Consider the following 17079-nt stretch of genomic DNA (forward strand, 5'->3'; position numbering starts at 1 on the left):
GTTTTATCCAACAGCTGGAATCGGCGCGTAGCCCCACGGAGCACCTGCGGACCCGCCGCCGGTACCGGCGGGGAGCCCCGGTGCGGGGATGCCCCTCCCGGGGCGTCTCCGGAGCGATGCCCGATGGGCAGAGGGAGCCGGTCCCTTCCTTCCCGCGGGGAGGCCACGGGCGACGGTGCCTCCATCACCGCGCTCCGGTACCTCGAGCCCTCCCGGTGCGCGCTCCGCCACCCGCCCGCTGCCGGCGCCGGGCGGGGAAGGGGTTAAGGGCGGGGAAGGGGTTAAGGGCGGGGAAAGGGTTAAGGGCGGGGGGCGGAGGGCCCGGGCCGGCCCTGCCCGCCCCTATTTAAGGCGGTGGCGGGCAAGGGGCGGCTCGGTGCGATGGCGGCTCCGCGCCGGCCGAACGGCGGGGGGCTGCGGCGGGCCCCGCAGGACGGGCGGCTGGAGGAGATCAACAAGGTGGGGCGGCGGCGCCCCCCGGTCCGACCCCACCCCGGCGGGGGAGTGGGCTGAGGGCGGCCGGGTAGGGAGGGGAGAGGGCAGCGGAGGGGAAGGAGACGGGCGGTGGGTGTAGGGGGAGCTGCTGCCCGCTTTGTCCGAGCCCTTTTGGAGAGGGGGATGCGGCCAGAGGAGGCAAGGGGGCTCTGCGGGGGTCGCGCTCCATCCCCGCTGCCCTTGGTCTTGCCCTGCCAGGCGGCTCTTTCTCCCTGGTGTCCCCCACCCCGGGCACCGGCTGCCATGAAACTCCCTTTGGTAACGTGCTCCAGCAAGAACAGGGGGTGTTGTTCTCCCGGAGGACTTCAACCTCCCCTCCACTGAGCGCTTCAACTTCTTCCCGGAACGAGGAGTTTCTGCTGCTCAGACCTGACTCCAGCTTTTCTAGCTTTTCACTACAGCAGGTGGTGAATGTGTAGCCCCAGGATGTCTGGGCGTTCCACAAGCCCTGGGCAGGGGGAATGGCAGCTCCTGGATTAGTGCAAAGTGCTCTGGGCTTCGTGCCCTTCATGCCAGGGTCAGACAAGGTCCTTTCCCCAGAGCTTCGGACTTGCCCCGTCCCTTGCTTAGCATGGCTGCAGGGGCAGTTCTCTTGGCATCCCTCCCAGCTAAGAGCGGTTCTGAGGGACAAAAGAAGGGTTTAACCTTGAAACAATCAACACTGGCATTTCTAGGGTAATTTCCACATTGGTCTGGTAGTTGCCTGCTCCTATAGCCAGTGGCACTTTACTGTTACAGGTGGAGAAAGCAAATCACTGCACAAGATGAGAGCCCAGAGGAGATGGTGAGCTCACCTTGACCTCGTATTTCCTGAGCTGTGCCAATATGTTCCACTAGACAGCAGTGAGACAGTGGAGGTGAAGTTTATGTAGGTCACTGTAGAGGGAATTAAGTCATTAGAAATTATTCAGCTAATTAGAAATTAGGATGTGTTGTGGAAAAAGAGGTGCTGAAGCATTAAGGTGTGGAATAAGAGCATTTGGCTAAAAACAAGCCCTTGAAAGCTGCTGTTGGAAGGCAGACACGGTCCACCCTGCACCAAGAAGGTGCATAGGTGGGGCTAACATCTATCCTAGCTAAGGTGGTCTTGGCCCATAGGTTGAGGATAAAGGGACTGTGTTGTACCTACTGCTGCGGTTTCTGCTGCTCCAGAACCATCCTCCAGTATCACTCACAGGATGGATACATGATCCTTCAGCTGGTGGGAACTGGCGGACTGAGTGTGGGAAGCTGTGCTTCCTGGGATGCTGCTGGGCTGGGGGCTCTTCCTTCTACCACACAGGGGACAAGCTCCTCTCAGTCCCCTAAGCAGCCATCACTTCTGGCTCTTTCTTTGAGTGAGGTTCATATGACAAAAACCAAAAGACTGCCCATTGACGGAACTGCTTGTTGCATCCCCCACACTGCCCTCCTTGGCTCTCTTTGCCAGCTCTGTGTGGCAGTAGGGAGTGCAGTGAACAGACTAACACCTCTCTGTCACAGAGCTGATACAGAAACTTGGGCTGATACTGTGCCTGAAGCCTGGGAGGGGTTTTCCAAAACCTGAAGAGCCCCAAGGCTGTAAAACAATCAAGTGCTCCTAATAAGATCAATTAGGCCAAATTCCTATCAGGCTTAATCTCATTGTCTCATCCTCCCAACCCTGTTTTCCTGGCTGGTTTCTTCCCTGGAGCTCTCAATGGGATAAGGTTCTGGCAGGCAGCACCCTGAGTGCACATGTGCTGCTGAAGCACAGCTGAGTCCTAGTATTGACTTCTCTCTTCCAGCCTGAAACGCTCCTCTGAGCTTGCCTGTTGCCCTCTTCCTGGGGAAGGCAATCACGTTATTCAGCCTCGTGCATCAAGGTGGCAAATCTAATCCAGCACAGATTAGTTTCAGCCTAGTTTTACCCACTAATATGCTGGGCTGTGGGGAAGAAATTCAGCCTGTTAGAGAGCAGGTGCCCACTTCCTTCATCCAGGGCAGGCAAGAGCATCCCTCAGCCCTTTCCAGCCCCAGCAGGCAGGGTGGATGGAGCTGAGCACTTAAACATCCCAGTGGGAGCCTGGCCTGCCAGCTGGGGTCACCTTTTGGGGGAACAAGGAAGAATCTGGTTTTGCTCAGGTTGTCTTGCAGGTAGCTGGGACTTGTGTGCCTGAGTTTATTGGCTTAGAAAAGTCAACAGCTCAAGAAAGGCTGTTCAGGGCAGGAGCGGGGGAGAGGCTTATTAAGCACTTCTTATTAATAGAACATGCCCCTTAAAAAGGGAACTTTAGCAAAGTGCTCTAAGAGGAACTTCAGCCACTCTGAGTCACAGGCCCTGGGGACTGAATTCCTGTGTTCTATTGTGAGTGTTTGCCTTATCACAGTCACAGCCCAGCTCACATACAATGTGGAGGGTGGAATGCCTTTCAAATACAGACCCCTATTCCACCTGGAGCAGAGCTGGAATGCTGGTGGGCTATCCAGTCCCTCTCCAGTTGAAACACAGGGGGACTTGGGTCCTAGATGTGTGCAATGTCACCTCTTCTGCTCTTGTACCTTGCTGCCAGGGGCTGATAGGCTCCTGGGCACATGCCCCTCAGCCATCATGTATGGATGAAACATTCCCTTTGGTCTTCACCATTTCGGTGCTGCTTCTTGCTCCCAGAGAGATACTGTGCTCTGCTCTCACATCCCCTCTTGGGCTCGTAGATGGAAGCTGTTTGCTGCTCCTGCAGGGCAGGAGTGAAGCTGTGACCTGATAGCCAGAGATGCTTTGACCTTGTGGTTTTTCAGTGATGTTTGCCTTCCCCAGGGGCTCTTCAGTGGTGATGGCAGCAGGTAACACTACTCTGGTCTGCGGTGACTTCTGCTGCTGCCTAAGCCCAAATCTCAGAGCTCAATTGGGCCCTTTGTGTTGGGCTGGTAAATGATACCCCTGGGTAGAAATAACTGAGATAAATGAAATGGAGTTGGCAAAGGAGAGCCCAAGAGGGAACTGGGAATGTTGCTTTTCACCACAGCTCTCGATTTGAGTTTGTGACCATGGTGATGAGGGAAGTCAGTGTCACGCTGGTTTAGTGAGCATGGTCTCTGGTGTCCCATCTGGAGTTCAGAGGTGGAAGGAGGGGATGGCAGTCACTTCTGTCCTAGTGGACTGCCTACAAAGCCTTAGTTCAGCTGCAGATAACAGACTTGCCAGTGGTTATGTGGCAGTGAAGGCTTGAGGACTCCCTGGGCAAGTCCAAGCTCTGCTGTCCCAGTGAGGAAGGAGGAAGCAGCTCTAGGTGTGTGGGCTGGAGGGACTCGGAGCACAGCAGCAGGATTAGGGTGACTGACAGTGATTAGCACACAAGGAGAGGGGCTGGCTGTAGCAGAACCTGGCACTGGCTTGTGGCCATGTCATTGCTAGAGCTGGGCCAGCAGCTGGACTGGCACAGTTCATCACACCTGGTGATTGCTGGATTCAGCTTTCCTTCTGGAAGAAATAAGAGTATGCTCTGGAGGCTGGAGGGCGTTTGACCTCCTGAGGTTGTGCTGCCACCTTAGTGCCTAAGATGGAGCTTCTTTGGGTAGGTGGTCTCATGAATCACAAGCGATGCTGCCCCAGCACTGCCAGTGGCAGAAATCCTCATCTCTTGGTGACTGACTCCTGCCTTCCCCATGAGCAGGGAGAACAGCAGTGAGGAACCCATGTCCAGAGCAGGCAACTGCCTCAGCCCTCCATCCACTAACCCCTGGAGGGGTTTATCCTGGACAGGCCATGCATAAGCTGTGCAGATGTTAATGATTTCTACACTGAAGAATGTGGTGTTGTTGCTGAACACAGATCGAGTCATTAAGCTGTGCTGGGCTCGCTGGAGCTGGGTGGTGTGGGAGGGCAGGGACAGGAGCAAGACCCTGCTGCTCACAGCTGCAGGGGGGTGTTGCTGGCAGGACATAGCAGTAGAGCTGGCTGTGCAAGCTGTGGTCTGTTTTCCTGGGTATCTGAAGGTTTTTGAGGTGGGGCTAGGGACAAGTCACAAGAAGAAACCCAGGATTTCCCTTCAGCCTGAGCAGGGTAGAGGGAGAAAATGAAGAGCTGGTCTGAGTGAGAGCTGTTTCTTAGCCCCAAATACCCGTCCTCTTGGGTGTATGACATTCTGCAAACTTGGCCTGTTCTATTTGCAAGCCCTCAGAGTTTATCCAAGAGTTTGAAGTCTGAGATAAGAGTGCTTTTTGCAAGGACTAGGAGCCCTTGCTAGGAATAAGTGCCCAATCCACAATATGTGCTTAAGCAGAGACATGGGGACCTGAAACCCTGGGTGAGCAAGAAGAGGGAGTTTCGTGCAGTGATTCCAAAGGCATATGGGGTCCCATCCTCCCTCAAGCTGTTGGTGGGAAATCTGAGACACCAGAGGGATTCCTTTTGCACTGGAATGTAAATGACAAGGTATGGAGGGATTTATCCCATTTTCAAGTCTCCTGATGCTGTTGCTCATCTGTGGTTCTCTGGGAATTGTGTGGATCTTCTGGGTGAAGCTGCCTCTGTACGTGCCCTCTAAGGTGTTTTCCTTTTTGTCTTTAACCTCAGGGGAATTATTCTTTTCTGTGATAGGAATTTCTCTGTGATCCAAAGTTCAGTGATGAAGAAGACCTGGAGGAGAAGTTGGCAGTGTTCAAAGGTGAGAACTGGAGGATTTCACTGTCCCTTCAGCCTGACTGTTTGCTCTGAACCAAATTGTTTTGCTCAGCGCTTGGATCTTACCAGTCTGAGATTCTCTGCCAAATACAAGTGACTGAGCTGGGATGGATGCCTCCCCCTTGCTTGTGGAACTCAGTGAAACTCCCTGGAGGGGTGTTTTCCACACAAGCCTTTGTGCTTCTCCCACTTGCAGGGGAGGGACATGTCACCCTGCAGACATTCTGCCTGGTGGCTGCTGTTACTGCAAAACCTGCTGTGTGGGCAAAACCCTGGGGAGCAGCGAAGGAGGATGGTTTCTGTCTAGTTACCCAGACAAGCTAACTGGCATAATGGACCATGCAATAGCTGGACTCTTTTTCAGTAAGTAGGAGCACCTCTTCCCACAGAGCAGAAGTCTCAGCTGCTTTCTGAAGGAGTTGGGGACCTTCTCTGCTCAAAGGTTTCATCCGTTTGATCTGGTCTTTCCCCAAACGCTTGACACTGGAGGCAACAGGAGTAACATGTCTAGTCCTGGCCAAAGCCTAACTCCAGTCAGCAGATCTAGGGCTTAGGTTTGGGCCATTTGTTGTGACAGTGAATAGAGAAACAGCTCAAAAGCCTGGAGTCCTCTGGAGGTTGTCCCCAAACTGGTTTCAGGACAAGATCTGGCAGGGCTGTTCTGGGTGCTTTCACTTTCTTTCCAAGCAGTGGCTGAAGGCGGTTGAGAAAACATGCCTGTGCGTCACACTGCTCCCAAGGCTTGTCCTCAGCCTGGCTCTAACCAAATAAAACCTGACCTTGCTTCCATTTCAGGCATTGTCTGCTATTTCCCTTTGAATTTTGGCTTTGCAATCCAGCATGGAAGAAGCTGGCTGGGGTTTTGTGATCCCTTACCCCGCTGGGCACAGAGGAGCCTCCTGTGTTCCCTGTTTTTTTTCTGTTGCCTTTTGTGTGACTTTGGCTTTTGGCTGCAGCCCTGCATTATTTTTTCCCATCACAATTGGGGCTCTTCAAACATTGCAACTGTAGGTCACAGGCACAGAATTCCCTGTAACGAGAGCCTTTGGCATCTCCTCCTGCTGCCTCGTGAGTTTGCCTCCGTGGCCTGTCCCGCTCTCCAACGCCTCCTCCAGCACCCCCAACAATTGGCCCATTGTGTGATGATGGGGGAGTGTTTCTTCTGTGCTGCTCTTCCTGCTGCACCCCCCAGCTGGGCCTGGGGAGCTCCTGTGCAGTGTTGGTGTAAATGTATTTGTGAGGCAGGGCCCACGTGAGGTTTTGTCCCACCAAATCCTTGCCACTGGGGTGGGAAGAAAAGATCAATGTGCAAGCTGAGACTGATGTAAAGCTGCCTCTGTTCTCTGCACTTTTGGTTAAGTGTCAGCTGAGAAGAAAAGAAAACATGTGCTGGTCATGGACGTGGCAGAGCAGGGTTTGTATCCCCAGGCACATGCTGGGGTGTCTCACCCTGGCCAGGGAGGTGGCAGTTCATTTGCACAAGGTCATTATGATGGAGCAGAGTGTGGGGAGAGTCAGTGCCACATCAAGCATCACTGTGGCCCCTAAGCATATGTTACAGCCCCAATGTGATCTTGAGTCAGTTGCTGGATACCTGAAGGGAGACATTTCCTTCTGCCTGGAGCATGAACAGGTTTGGTTTGTATGTGATATTCCTGTAGGTTTGTCCTGGTCAGCTCATGACAGCAACAATCCATGGCTGAGACTCAGGTGAAGGAATGCCAAGGCATTCCTCTGCTTCCTGCCTGTAGCTGCCCATCAGTCCAGTTAACCCAGCAATTTCCCTTGGAAGCACAGGTCCTGGGAAGACTCTGCTGTGTGAAATAACCACTCTTCCCTTTGGCTCCTTAAATTAACCTGCCACTTCTCTGTTCACGCTCATCTGCTTGCTGGTGTCCCTGGAGGAGAGGTGAAAGGTCTTTTCCATTTCCCTTCCTGAGGGAAAGGAGCAGCCTGGAAGGGCTCAGTTAATTTGAGTCCTCAGAGGCTGTTGTGGGGAGCGAGTGCTGACTGCAGGGCAAGTGGTGATTTCTGCAGCTCAGCATGGATGGATGGTGGCAGCAGGCATCTTGCATCCTGCTCTTTCCATTTAGCACAACTGAGATGATGGGGGGCCCCCTGTGGCGCCGGGAGCTGTATGGTCTGTAAGACAGACAAATCCTCGCCTGAAGAGCTTAAAGTCTAAATGGGGAACAGCCAGGGAGGGGGGATGTAGGAAGCCCAGGTGTGCCACTCCAAAGGGCAGAAACTGAATTTTCTAACTCAAATCCGTGCTCTGCCTGTTACAACATGCAAGATTTTGTCTTGCAGTGCTGATCAGACCTTCTGGAACAGGCTCTGCCTTTCTTTGAGAATGCTGGAGTTACTCGGGTCAGCAGTGTTTGACAGCAGGCTGGAAGGGCAAAAAACCTGCTCCAGCATCACTGCTCCCAGGCATGTTCTTGGCTTTGCCCTCTTGATGTGGTCCTTGAGCATCTCTCCTGGCAGGTGCTGCTCTGGGAGCGAGCACAGTGTTTGGATTGTGGACTCTCTCCCTCCTTATTGCAGGCAACTGCGTCATTTAATCCCCCTCCTAAGCTGATCAAGCTTCATCTTGGGAGTGCTCAGGGGTTTGTTTTCCTTGCTACTCCTTCTGGGAGGCTATTTCAGAGCTTTGTTTTTCTGTCTGGAAACGTTTTAATGCTGTTCATGGCTAGCTGATACCTTGTTCTCATGCCAGTGTTTTCCTTCGGCTTAAATGAAAAGCAGCCACAATTACAGAGAACTTAACTCTAGAGCCCTAGAACTGAGATAAGGGTGCTAAAACCAGGCCTTGAGATGGGCTCCCCTCTGAAGTTTGCATTTAGCAGTGTATCAATCTTATCTCCAAATCTTTTATTGCAGTGCTCCAAAGCCCTGCACACCCCCTGCTCTAGCATCCTGCTAACTTGCTTCTGTGTCTCTTCCAGAGAAATACATGGAGTTTGACCTAAACAACCAAGGCGAGATTGGTGAGTGACTCTGGGGAATGCTGGGCTGGAAGATCAGCAGCCTGCTGGAATGGTGTCTGCTGCTGGATCTGCTGCTTCCCTCTGCACTCGTGGTGCTAAGGAAGAAAACTTGGGGACTTTTCCTGTGTCCAGCCTTGCCTGGATCATCGAGAGGCTTCCTTGGCTCTCCAGCCCCTGCCTCTCAGTTTCCTCAGTCTCTCCTCACTTACTTCAAGACCTAAGCTCCTCTCAGTCTTGTTCTCCCAGAGTTCTGTTTAGCTCCTCCACTTTTCTGCTCTAAATGCTTTTTTTCTTGTCCCTTTTTCTCTACTGAGGCTTTCTTCTCAATCCTCTGCTGGAAAGCTGGGAATGCAGAGCTGGGAAGCTGCAGAGCTTGGACAATCCTGGGCTTTTCCTGGCTTGAGGCAGAAGCTGTATAAATCCATGAGCACTTCTGGTGCAGAGAAGCTCTTTGCTTTGCAGGGAGGGGAGCAGAGGGAAGCAAAGGACTTGTGTGTGAGTCTGGCTCAGCTGAGCAAGGCTGCTTTGGGTCCAGAAAGCACCAGCTATATAAGGGTCCAGCCTTCTGCAGGGCTGGAGCTGACATTGAAGTGTACCCACTTGTGAGCTGTGCCCTTCCAGGAGGCTGCTGCCTTGTTCCCCTCCTCCACCAGTCCTCCAGCTGAAGTAAAGCCTGTGGGGAGCTGGAAGAGGCCTGACTCAGGGTTTCCGGGAGGGAAGGGGCCTGCAGGTCTCAGCAGGCAGCAATGCAATGGAAGGAAATGGCCTATGGTGATGGGCAGGGGTGCCTGCTCCCCACAGCTTGTTTGTCTCCAGCTTTAACCCCGGTCTTGCTTCCCTCCTCCCCATCCTTGTGATTCTTGGCATCACACTCCGAGCTAGAGAGCAGTGTCCCCACGTGTCTCTGGAGCACTTAGAGATTTGTCCCTCTTCTGTGTATGTTGTGCTTTTATCCTGAGCTGCACAACTGGGAAGTGATGCTCTTTACTGGACAGTAAACTGTACTGGAAGGTTTCTTGTGGCTTTTGGCAACAGCTTAATGTTGTCAGCCTTGGAGTCCACAGGTGAGGTGGGAACTCGTGGCTGTGTCTCCTGTACTTGGCATGGTCATATCCTCTTGACAACACCTGTTGCCTTGCTCTTGTAGATTTGATGTCAGTCAAAAGGATGATGGAGAAGCTGGGGGCTCCGAAGACCCACCTAGAACTGAAGAAGATGATCTCTGAGGTGACTGGAGGGGTCAGCGACACCATCTCGTACCAGGACTTTGTCAATGTGATGCTTGGCAAACGCTCTGCTGTGCTGAAACTGTGAGTGTCCTGGGATGGAGCGAGGGAGACACAGGACATGAGCTGATGTCTTGGGGGGGCTGGGAGGCACAGCCTGTTCTGTCTGGTGAACGTGGTGTCCACAGAGGGAGATGAGGACCCTTGTGAAGGGGGAGTCTGCAGAGTCACATGAGAGGGTGTATAAGCCCATGTGCAGGTTGAGCAGTGGCGAGTGCTTCCAGCAGAGCTGCCTGCTGTGTGTTAGCACAGGCTTCCTCCCACGTGCTCTGTGGGAGTGATCCTCCTCCTTTGGTGTGGGTGTGCAGGCATTCAGCACCGCAGGACTTCTTCCTCTTTCTTCCCTGAGGCTGCTGCTGGCTTTGGGGCACAGGCTTCCCCTGTGGATGGTGGCAGGACTTGAGTCGTGGTTGATGGTCTTGCCAGCTGTGCCAGCTCCTGGCAGCATCCCACAGGATGGTCCATCCCTGCCTGATTTTTGGAAACAGTAGATGGAGATGGGACACATGCTTGGAACAGCTGCCTTGTGCTGAGAGAGGTTTCCTGTGGTACAGGCTGCCAGCCCCAGCCTCCCACGGCCCTCTCTGCCCTCTCGACAGGGCTCTGAAAGTGCTCCTGTAACAAATGGCTTCCAAACCCTTGGTTGGCTCCAGCTCCATCCCATTGAAGCCTGGCGTTTCCTTTCACACCCACAAAGGCTGGCCCTGCTTTTGTGTCTGTAACCACCATGAATAGGAGCAGCTCCTCTCCATCCTCCTTACCCCCTTTTGAAGGCAGCTTTAGAAACACAGCCAGCTTTCAGGGCAGGTTGGGAGGAAGGATCTTGTGCCCACCTTTCAGGGGGTTCCTCTAAGCTGGTATGTGCCTGCTGGGAGTGAGTCTCCCCACTGTGTGTCCTGTGTCTGTGTGTTGGGATGCTTCTCTTCCAAGCACACACAAGATTTCTGACATCCCTGCTCCTCCTTTCTTTCTCCACAGAACCAGACTGAGCCTGTAGCTTGTCCCATCTCTTCCATCCCTCCTCCTCACTGCAGCAGCTTTCACAAACAGGTCCCTTCTCTTGCTAACAGAAACCCCATTGTCTGTTAGACTCTGTAGAGCAGGGGCAGAAATGTAAAACTGGTCCTAAGAGCAGTGCAGTCCTTTGATCCATCGAGGCAGCTGGCATTCCCAGCGTAGCTGCAGTCCTTAGGGAGGAAGACAGTGCTAGTGGTTGCAAAATGCTTGGGATTCTTACAGGCAGTGCCTTGCTCCTTGTCCCTGGACTGTAATTGCTGTTTCTTGGTGTTGGCTTCTGAATGTTCTGCTGTGTGGTTACGTGCAAGGTGGGCCAGGGGTGGTGTTTGCTCTTACACGTCAGGAGCACTTGGCATGCTGTGTGTGCCCAGGGGATTTTGGAAGTGGCTGTCTAAATAAAATGTGCTAATCCTCTGGGCTCTGAGAGGAAAATCAGCAGAGACTTTGGGAACACACTCCTGGAAGCTGCTGGGAAAGCCAGCCTGGCAGCACTGCCCTCTGTTGGCTTTCCCTCCTCTGTTAATTATCAGGTGCCCTTTGCCAGAGGAGCCAGATGCTCTTTTTCAGCAGATAGTGTCACCCCTAGTGATGGGTAAAGATTCATTTGCTTTTTTTAATTGGTAATATCTGTTGTGTTTTGCAGGGTCATGATGTTTGAAGGAAAAGCCAATGAAAGCAACCCAAAACCTTCTGGTCCTCCTCCAGAGAGAGACATAGCCAGCCTCCCTTGAAGAGGACAGGCTGAGAAATGGGCACTGTTTGCTTTGCTGGTCTGTAACAGAGGTTACCTGTGCTTTGTTACTCTTTACTGTGGACAGTCCTAGTTTTCAACTAACCTGCCTTAGAGGAACAGCAAGGGAAGATGGAGACCCCCAGCTCGTGTCTTTCTGCTCCATCCCTTAGCCAACTTGATCTGTTAGACAGAAGCTGTAGCACCAAGTGTAATGAGACCAAAAAAAAGAATCTCCTGTGATATTACTCTTTCCTCTGCCCTTCCTGCATTTCTCAGACAAGGAGCTACTTTCTTCCCAGCACATGGATTCAGAGCTCTGCTTGTCATATTGCTCCCAGACACGGAGCATTTCTCTGACAAAGACCCTGAGAGCAGCTTAATGGGTAAAAAGAAATAAGTGCCTTCTCTGCTCCATCGTATATTTCCTGACTTTGGACTAGTTCTTGCCCTCCTGACCTCTCCAAAGTGCAAATCAGGTTCCCACCTCTGTCTGATCACATTCTATGTGAATGTGGGAATGTGCTTGGACACAGAGATCTGCCTGCAGAGCCTTTTGGCTTGGAGTGGGCACAGCTGCCTCCAGGGACAGCTGCTCTCTGCTCCAGGGACTCATCCTGCAGGCAGATCTAACACCAACCACTGTGAGTGAGGATGGTTAAAGCCATCTTAGAGACCCCTTTCCTGATAAATCTCAACTTGGATCCAACCAGGAGCACAACCTCTGAACGAGTTGTTAGTCTGACCCATCCACAGAGTGCAGAAACAAGCTGTGGTTTCTTCGCAGCCCCACAGGATGCCTGGGGGAAGTTAAACCTTCAGGGGAAAGGAAGCTGGGTGACCAAACAGCCCTGCCAGAGCAGTTGCAGGTGAGGATCTGTCCTCAGGCAACTGCTCTGTCCCCCTGACTTTTGCAGACCTCCCTGTATATGTTTCATCTGGGACTATTGGGTACATTTCCCTGATAGATAAGCCCTCAAGTCTGCAAAATCAGAATGGCTGTTACTGTGGGGTATGAGCTGGGACTCTGCTATCCATGCTCTGGTTACTGTGGTGATTCTTGTTCCACACACAATTTCTGGAATCCAGATGTTTGCTCTTTGCCCTTTTTCCTGCTTTTTTCTTAAATGTTCTTGACAGCTTTTAACTTTTTTTTAAATCATGGTTTAATAAGTACATTTTTTAAAGGAAACACAGATGATTAACTCCACTAGGCTGATTGTTCCTGCCAAAGGCTGCACTTTTAAATAAATAAAAAAAATCCCAAACATTCTCACTACTGTTTGTGTGAAAACCAAAACTGTAATGGAGAGTAAAATTATGAGCAAAAGCAGCACCAGTCTACTTCAAGGACTGAAATAAATCTCCTGAACCTACACTGTGTGTCAGGGTGTATTATCTCCTCTGAAGCTTGGTCCATATGATTGGTTGCAGATTAAGGGAGCTGGTGTCCAAGTCTGTTAATATAAACCCTTAAGCAGATCCTGGAGATAGGTTTCGACTGTCTTGATCTGATCTTTATCTGTAATAACTGACCAAATGCCATGGAGTTTGTGTGATGAAATGCAGAGGCTGCCTCCTGAAAGCTGTCTTTTTTTTTTTCCCTGACTTACTGAAAGAAAGCAGGTGGCAGTGCTTGTTTTAAGGAATAACCTGACAAACAAGAGGAAGCACTTGCAATGTTTCTCTTGAAAGAGAATGTTGGTTTTTTTCATTCTCTCTGCTCTTGAAGCAATTGCCTGAGGTTCTTGTCTGAAGTGAATTATCAAAAGGGGAGACCAGGTTTCCTGAGGAGTGACTGGGTGCACTGTTCCCATGTGTTTCACAGAAGGACAGGATTTCCCTGAGATCAGAGTCCTGTGTCTGCTTTCTGCTGCCTGGCAGCCTCTGGGAATGCACCTGCTTTTCTGGGCTGTGTTCAGTTAGAAAATAAAGGAAGCATGTTACATGAGGGAAATTCAGATGTGGTTTACCACAGCTCAGGTCACTGCCCAAGGCCATCACTGCTTTTGTCTCAGTGGAAATCCTTGTCCTTTTTGGTCCTAGAAAAGAGAAGCATGACCTGCTAGGGGTGGAAACAGCTCTTCTTAATGTGTCCACACAGGGCTGGGTGCTAAGGTGATGCCTGGTGCTGACATTCTGAGTGGGGGCTGAACCCCCCAAAACTTGAGGAACAAGAAAAGAAATTAAGGTCTTGTTGTGATCAAAACCCCACATGCTGCTTTTGTGTGGCCCTGGAGCACAATAAGGCTGTTCCAGCTCACAGAAATTTCATATTTCCAGCTCAGCCACCCCTAACTGGAGGTGTACAGGAACTGACTCAGAGCATCCTTTTGCTCCTGCTGCAGCCCATGCCAAGGGAACAGGATTTTACCCAAGAGAAACAGCATTGTCAGGGCAGGGTTAGGTTGGATATCAGGGAAAGGATTTCCCCCCAGAGGGTGGTGGGCACTGAACAGGCTCCCCAGGGTTTGATCACAGCCCCGAGGCTGCCAGAGATCAGGAAGCATTTGCACACACTCTGAGGAACAGGGTGGGATTGTTGGGGTGTCTGTGCAGGGCCAGGGGCTGGATTTGATCATTGTGGATCCCTTCCAGCTCAGGATATTCTGTGATTGACTCAGAGCTGCAGCAACACTGGATCTCCAACATGGAAAAAGCATCAAAGCTCCTTGCCAAGGGCTGATGGAGCAGCTGCCTGAAAGGCTTGGCAGGGCCAGCCAGAGCCCATCCTGGTGGCAACGGGGTCTGTGCCCCCTGCGGCTGCTCCTCAGGCTGGAGGCCCTGAGGGCCGAGCAGGGTCAGGGATCCCTCAGGACCCAACAGGGCCGGGGGTCTCTCAGCCCCCACTGGTGCTGGCCCTGCCTCAGAACACATGGAAAAATCAGAATGAGAGAGGACAGTCTTGAGGCTTAGGTTGGCCATGGGGAAGAATTTCTTCACAAAAAGCGTGGTCAGGCATTGGAAGGGGGTGCCCAGGAAGGTGGTGGAGTGACCGTCCCTGGAGGTGTCCAGGGAGAGACTGGACGCAGCCCTCGGTGCCATGGGCTGGTTGACGCGGTGGTGTTCGGTCATAGGCTGGTCTCGGTTATCTCAGAGGCCTTTTCCTACCAGGCTGATTCTGTGAAAAACCAAAAGAAACAAAAATCAGGGTTTATGTAGCACAGGTCCTGGGGGTGTGTCCTCCCGCGCCCCCGCCCCGCTGGGAGGACCCGGAGCACCGAGAGAGGCGGCCAGAGCGGCCCCACCGGAAGCGGAAGTGTCTCGGCGCGGTCCCTGCGGGGCGCGGGCAGCGGGACTGCGGGCCCGGGGCCGCCATGGGGGACGACATGGACGTGATTCCCGAGCGGGAGATGAAGGTGAGGGCTGTGAGGGGGCAGGCCGCCGGCTCGGGGGATTCCACAAGCTGTTTGGCTCGGTCCGGGGGCCTTGGCTCGGGGCCGGAGGGGAACGGGGCTTGAGGAGGGCTCGGCCTGGGCTGCGAGGGGTGGTGGGCGCTGGGGAGGGCCTGGGAATCTGATACACCAGGGTCGGCTCGGGGCGTGGTGGAGCCCTTTTGAGCCGTCCTTGCAGGGTTTGTGAAGCACTGGAGGACTCTAAGCAGAGCCTCCAACAAGCCTGTGGGGTGCATGGGAGGGTCTGGCATGGCCTTAGTGGAGGGGGTCTTGGTAACACCTGAGGAACGAACCGCAAAACGGTTTGGGTTGGAAGGGACTGTAAACACCATCCCGTTCCACCGTCCTGGGCAGAAGCACCTTCCACTAGACCAGGTTGCTCCAAGCCTCTTCCATCTGGCCTTGGATGTTTCCAAGGATGAAGAAGAGTTGGAGGAACCTTGTTCTAGGAGAAGAGTGATGCGCTTCTAAGTCCTGCTATCAGCGTGCCTTGTGCTGGGGATCTCCCGGCTTTGGGAGCAGCACGTGTGGCTGTGGGGCGGTGTAGTCTGGAGTCTTGCCGTGTGGTGCCAGCCTGGCCCAGTGCTGTGTCACCCAGAGCGTTCTTGTGGGGCTGTGTGAGCAGGGACACCGCGAGCACATTCCTGGAGCACGAGAGGGTCTTTGTGCCGCTGCTTTCTGCCCTCAAAACAGGGCAGTTGGGCTGTTTGTGTTGCAGAAGTTTCTGTGTTTGCTGCAGCCTCTTCAGATTGCAGGAATGCACTTACAGAGTACTTTGGAAATAAAACTCAGATGCTTTATTTGAATTACTGGCATTAGATCCACTGTTAGATCCAGTTAGATTCAACCAGTGGCATCTTGGGAAGGGAGGCTCATTCCTAAGGGTAACCTCAGGTGCAAGTCCTGTTTCTTAATTCACTTTGTGGGTTTGGAGGGTTTTGTCTCTCACTCTGCTTTTCTCTCCCCCTTTTCCAAAAGGACAGTGTAAATTATGAAATAAATTAGTTAAAAAAATAAATTTGTGCATACGAAGTAATTTCTGGGGGTGGGTGAGAGAAAGAACCTGTATCTGTTCTGGGTCTCAATGGCAGCCAAAGATGGGTGTAAGCAAATGTGTGAGTTGTAGCAGGAAGTTTTATTCAGTCCTGTTCTATGTTTGCTTTATTCCTTTCTCTTTCTCTTCTCCTCTGGTTGGTTTTGGTGTGTTCCTGAAAAGGTCAGCTATCCCAGACAGATTCAGCTGCTGCAGGTTTATAAACACAGGCACTGAGTACAAGAGAGATTCAGCCAGTGGAAAAACTGTGGTGTGATCTCAGTCTTTCCTGGATGAGACAGAAAGTGTGTTGGAATGGTGTGGGCTCTGCCTTGGCAGGGGTTTGCAGCTCTCATGGAGAGGCTCTTCCACTTAGTGTCTTCTTAGAGAAACTGAAGGAAACTATTCCTCTTGGCCAGCACATGAACAGCTCCTTCCCAACTCTCTCCCACCAGGATTTTCAGTTCAGAGCACTGAAGAGGGTCCGTATCTTTGATGCTCCCGACGACCTTCCCAAGGAGCGCTCCAGCCTCCTGGCAGTGTCCAACAAATATGGGCTGGTCTTTGCTGGTGGGGGGACCAGCCTGCAGATCTTCCACACCAGAGATCTCCTCATGCAGAACCAGCTGGGAGAAGATCCCAATAAAATTGGTAAGACACACTTACATCCCATGGACTTTGCAGAGACGTGTTTATAAGGGATTTATGACATGGAGCTCTTGGCTTCTGATGCATGACATGATACAGTCCTTGTAGTGCTCTGTCGTGTGTTTAAATTACCACAGTTTCTTGAGTGGGAAGGCAGGAACAATATTTGCTGTCCTTCTAGCTGAAATGAGGTAGAGTTCATAGGATCATAGAATATCATGAGTTGGAAGGGACTCACAGGGATCATCAGTTCAACTCCTGGCCCTGAACAGGACACCCCAACAATCCCATCATGTGCCCGAGAGCCTTGTCCAAATGCTCCTTGAGCTCTGGCAGGTTTGGGGAGTCCTGACCCCTGCCCTGGGGAGCCTGTTCAGTGCCCAACCACTTTCTGGAGGAAGAACCTTAATTGCTGTTGGGAACACATCACCAAGAGCTCTGAGCTCTGTGTCATTAAAGTTTGGTTACCTGTGTTGGGTGCCATGCAGTGGGGTTGACTTTTCCTACCTACAAATGTACCCCTTTCCCCTCAGTTTTTCTACATGTTACCTCTGACAGCTGCTGTTAATGGGACTGGGGATTTCTGCCTAAACTCACTCTAATTTATTGTTTTACAAGAACATTTCTCACTATTTAAATTCGTCCCTTACGTTCTCTCTTTCTTTCCTTTTGTGTTTTAAGTGGAGAATGTTCAGAGTACCCTGGTGCCCATGAAGTGTCCTGTGCAGCACCTGGCTCTGAGCTGTGACAATCTCACCTTGTCTGTCTGTCTGATCTCCAGTGAAATCGGTTCCTTCATCAGCTTTTTTGATGTCCGCACCTTCCTAAATCAGGTACAGCATG

General features: G+C 52.2%; 2 protein-coding genes across 4 annotated transcripts in view; both read left to right on the forward strand.

Moving 5' to 3' along the window:
* The first annotated feature begins 344 nt into the window (after positions 1-344).
* Positions 345-12538, forward strand: AIF1L (allograft inflammatory factor 1 like). Its single transcript, XM_071574306.1, has 5 exons — positions 345-459; positions 5054-5120; positions 8086-8127; positions 9275-9437; positions 11074-12538. Exons 1-5 carry the CDS (start codon positions 382-384, stop codon positions 11159-11161), a joined length of 438 nt encoding a protein of 145 aa, XP_071430407.1. The 5' UTR covers positions 345-381; the 3' UTR covers positions 11162-12538.
* Positions 12539-14429: 1891 nt separating this feature from the next.
* NUP214 (nucleoporin 214) overlaps positions 14430-17079 on the forward strand; it is a 40183-nt gene continuing 37533 nt past the window's right edge. For all 3 annotated transcript variants that reach the window (XM_071574102.1, XM_071574103.1, XM_071574104.1), the window contains exons 1-3: positions 14430-14519; positions 16044-16239; positions 16918-17069. In XM_071574102.1, the coding sequence (XP_071430203.1) occupies positions 14478-14519; positions 16044-16239; positions 16918-17069 (390 nt within the window). In that variant the 5' untranslated portion in view covers positions 14430-14477. The remainder of the gene's footprint in view (positions 14520-16043; positions 16240-16917; positions 17070-17079) is intronic.

The sequence above is a fragment of the Pithys albifrons genome, chromosome 20 (assembly GCF_047495875.1).
Source record: "Pithys albifrons albifrons isolate INPA30051 chromosome 20, PitAlb_v1, whole genome shotgun sequence".
In the NCBI taxonomy this organism is placed as follows: domain Eukaryota; kingdom Metazoa; phylum Chordata; class Aves; order Passeriformes; family Thamnophilidae; genus Pithys; species Pithys albifrons.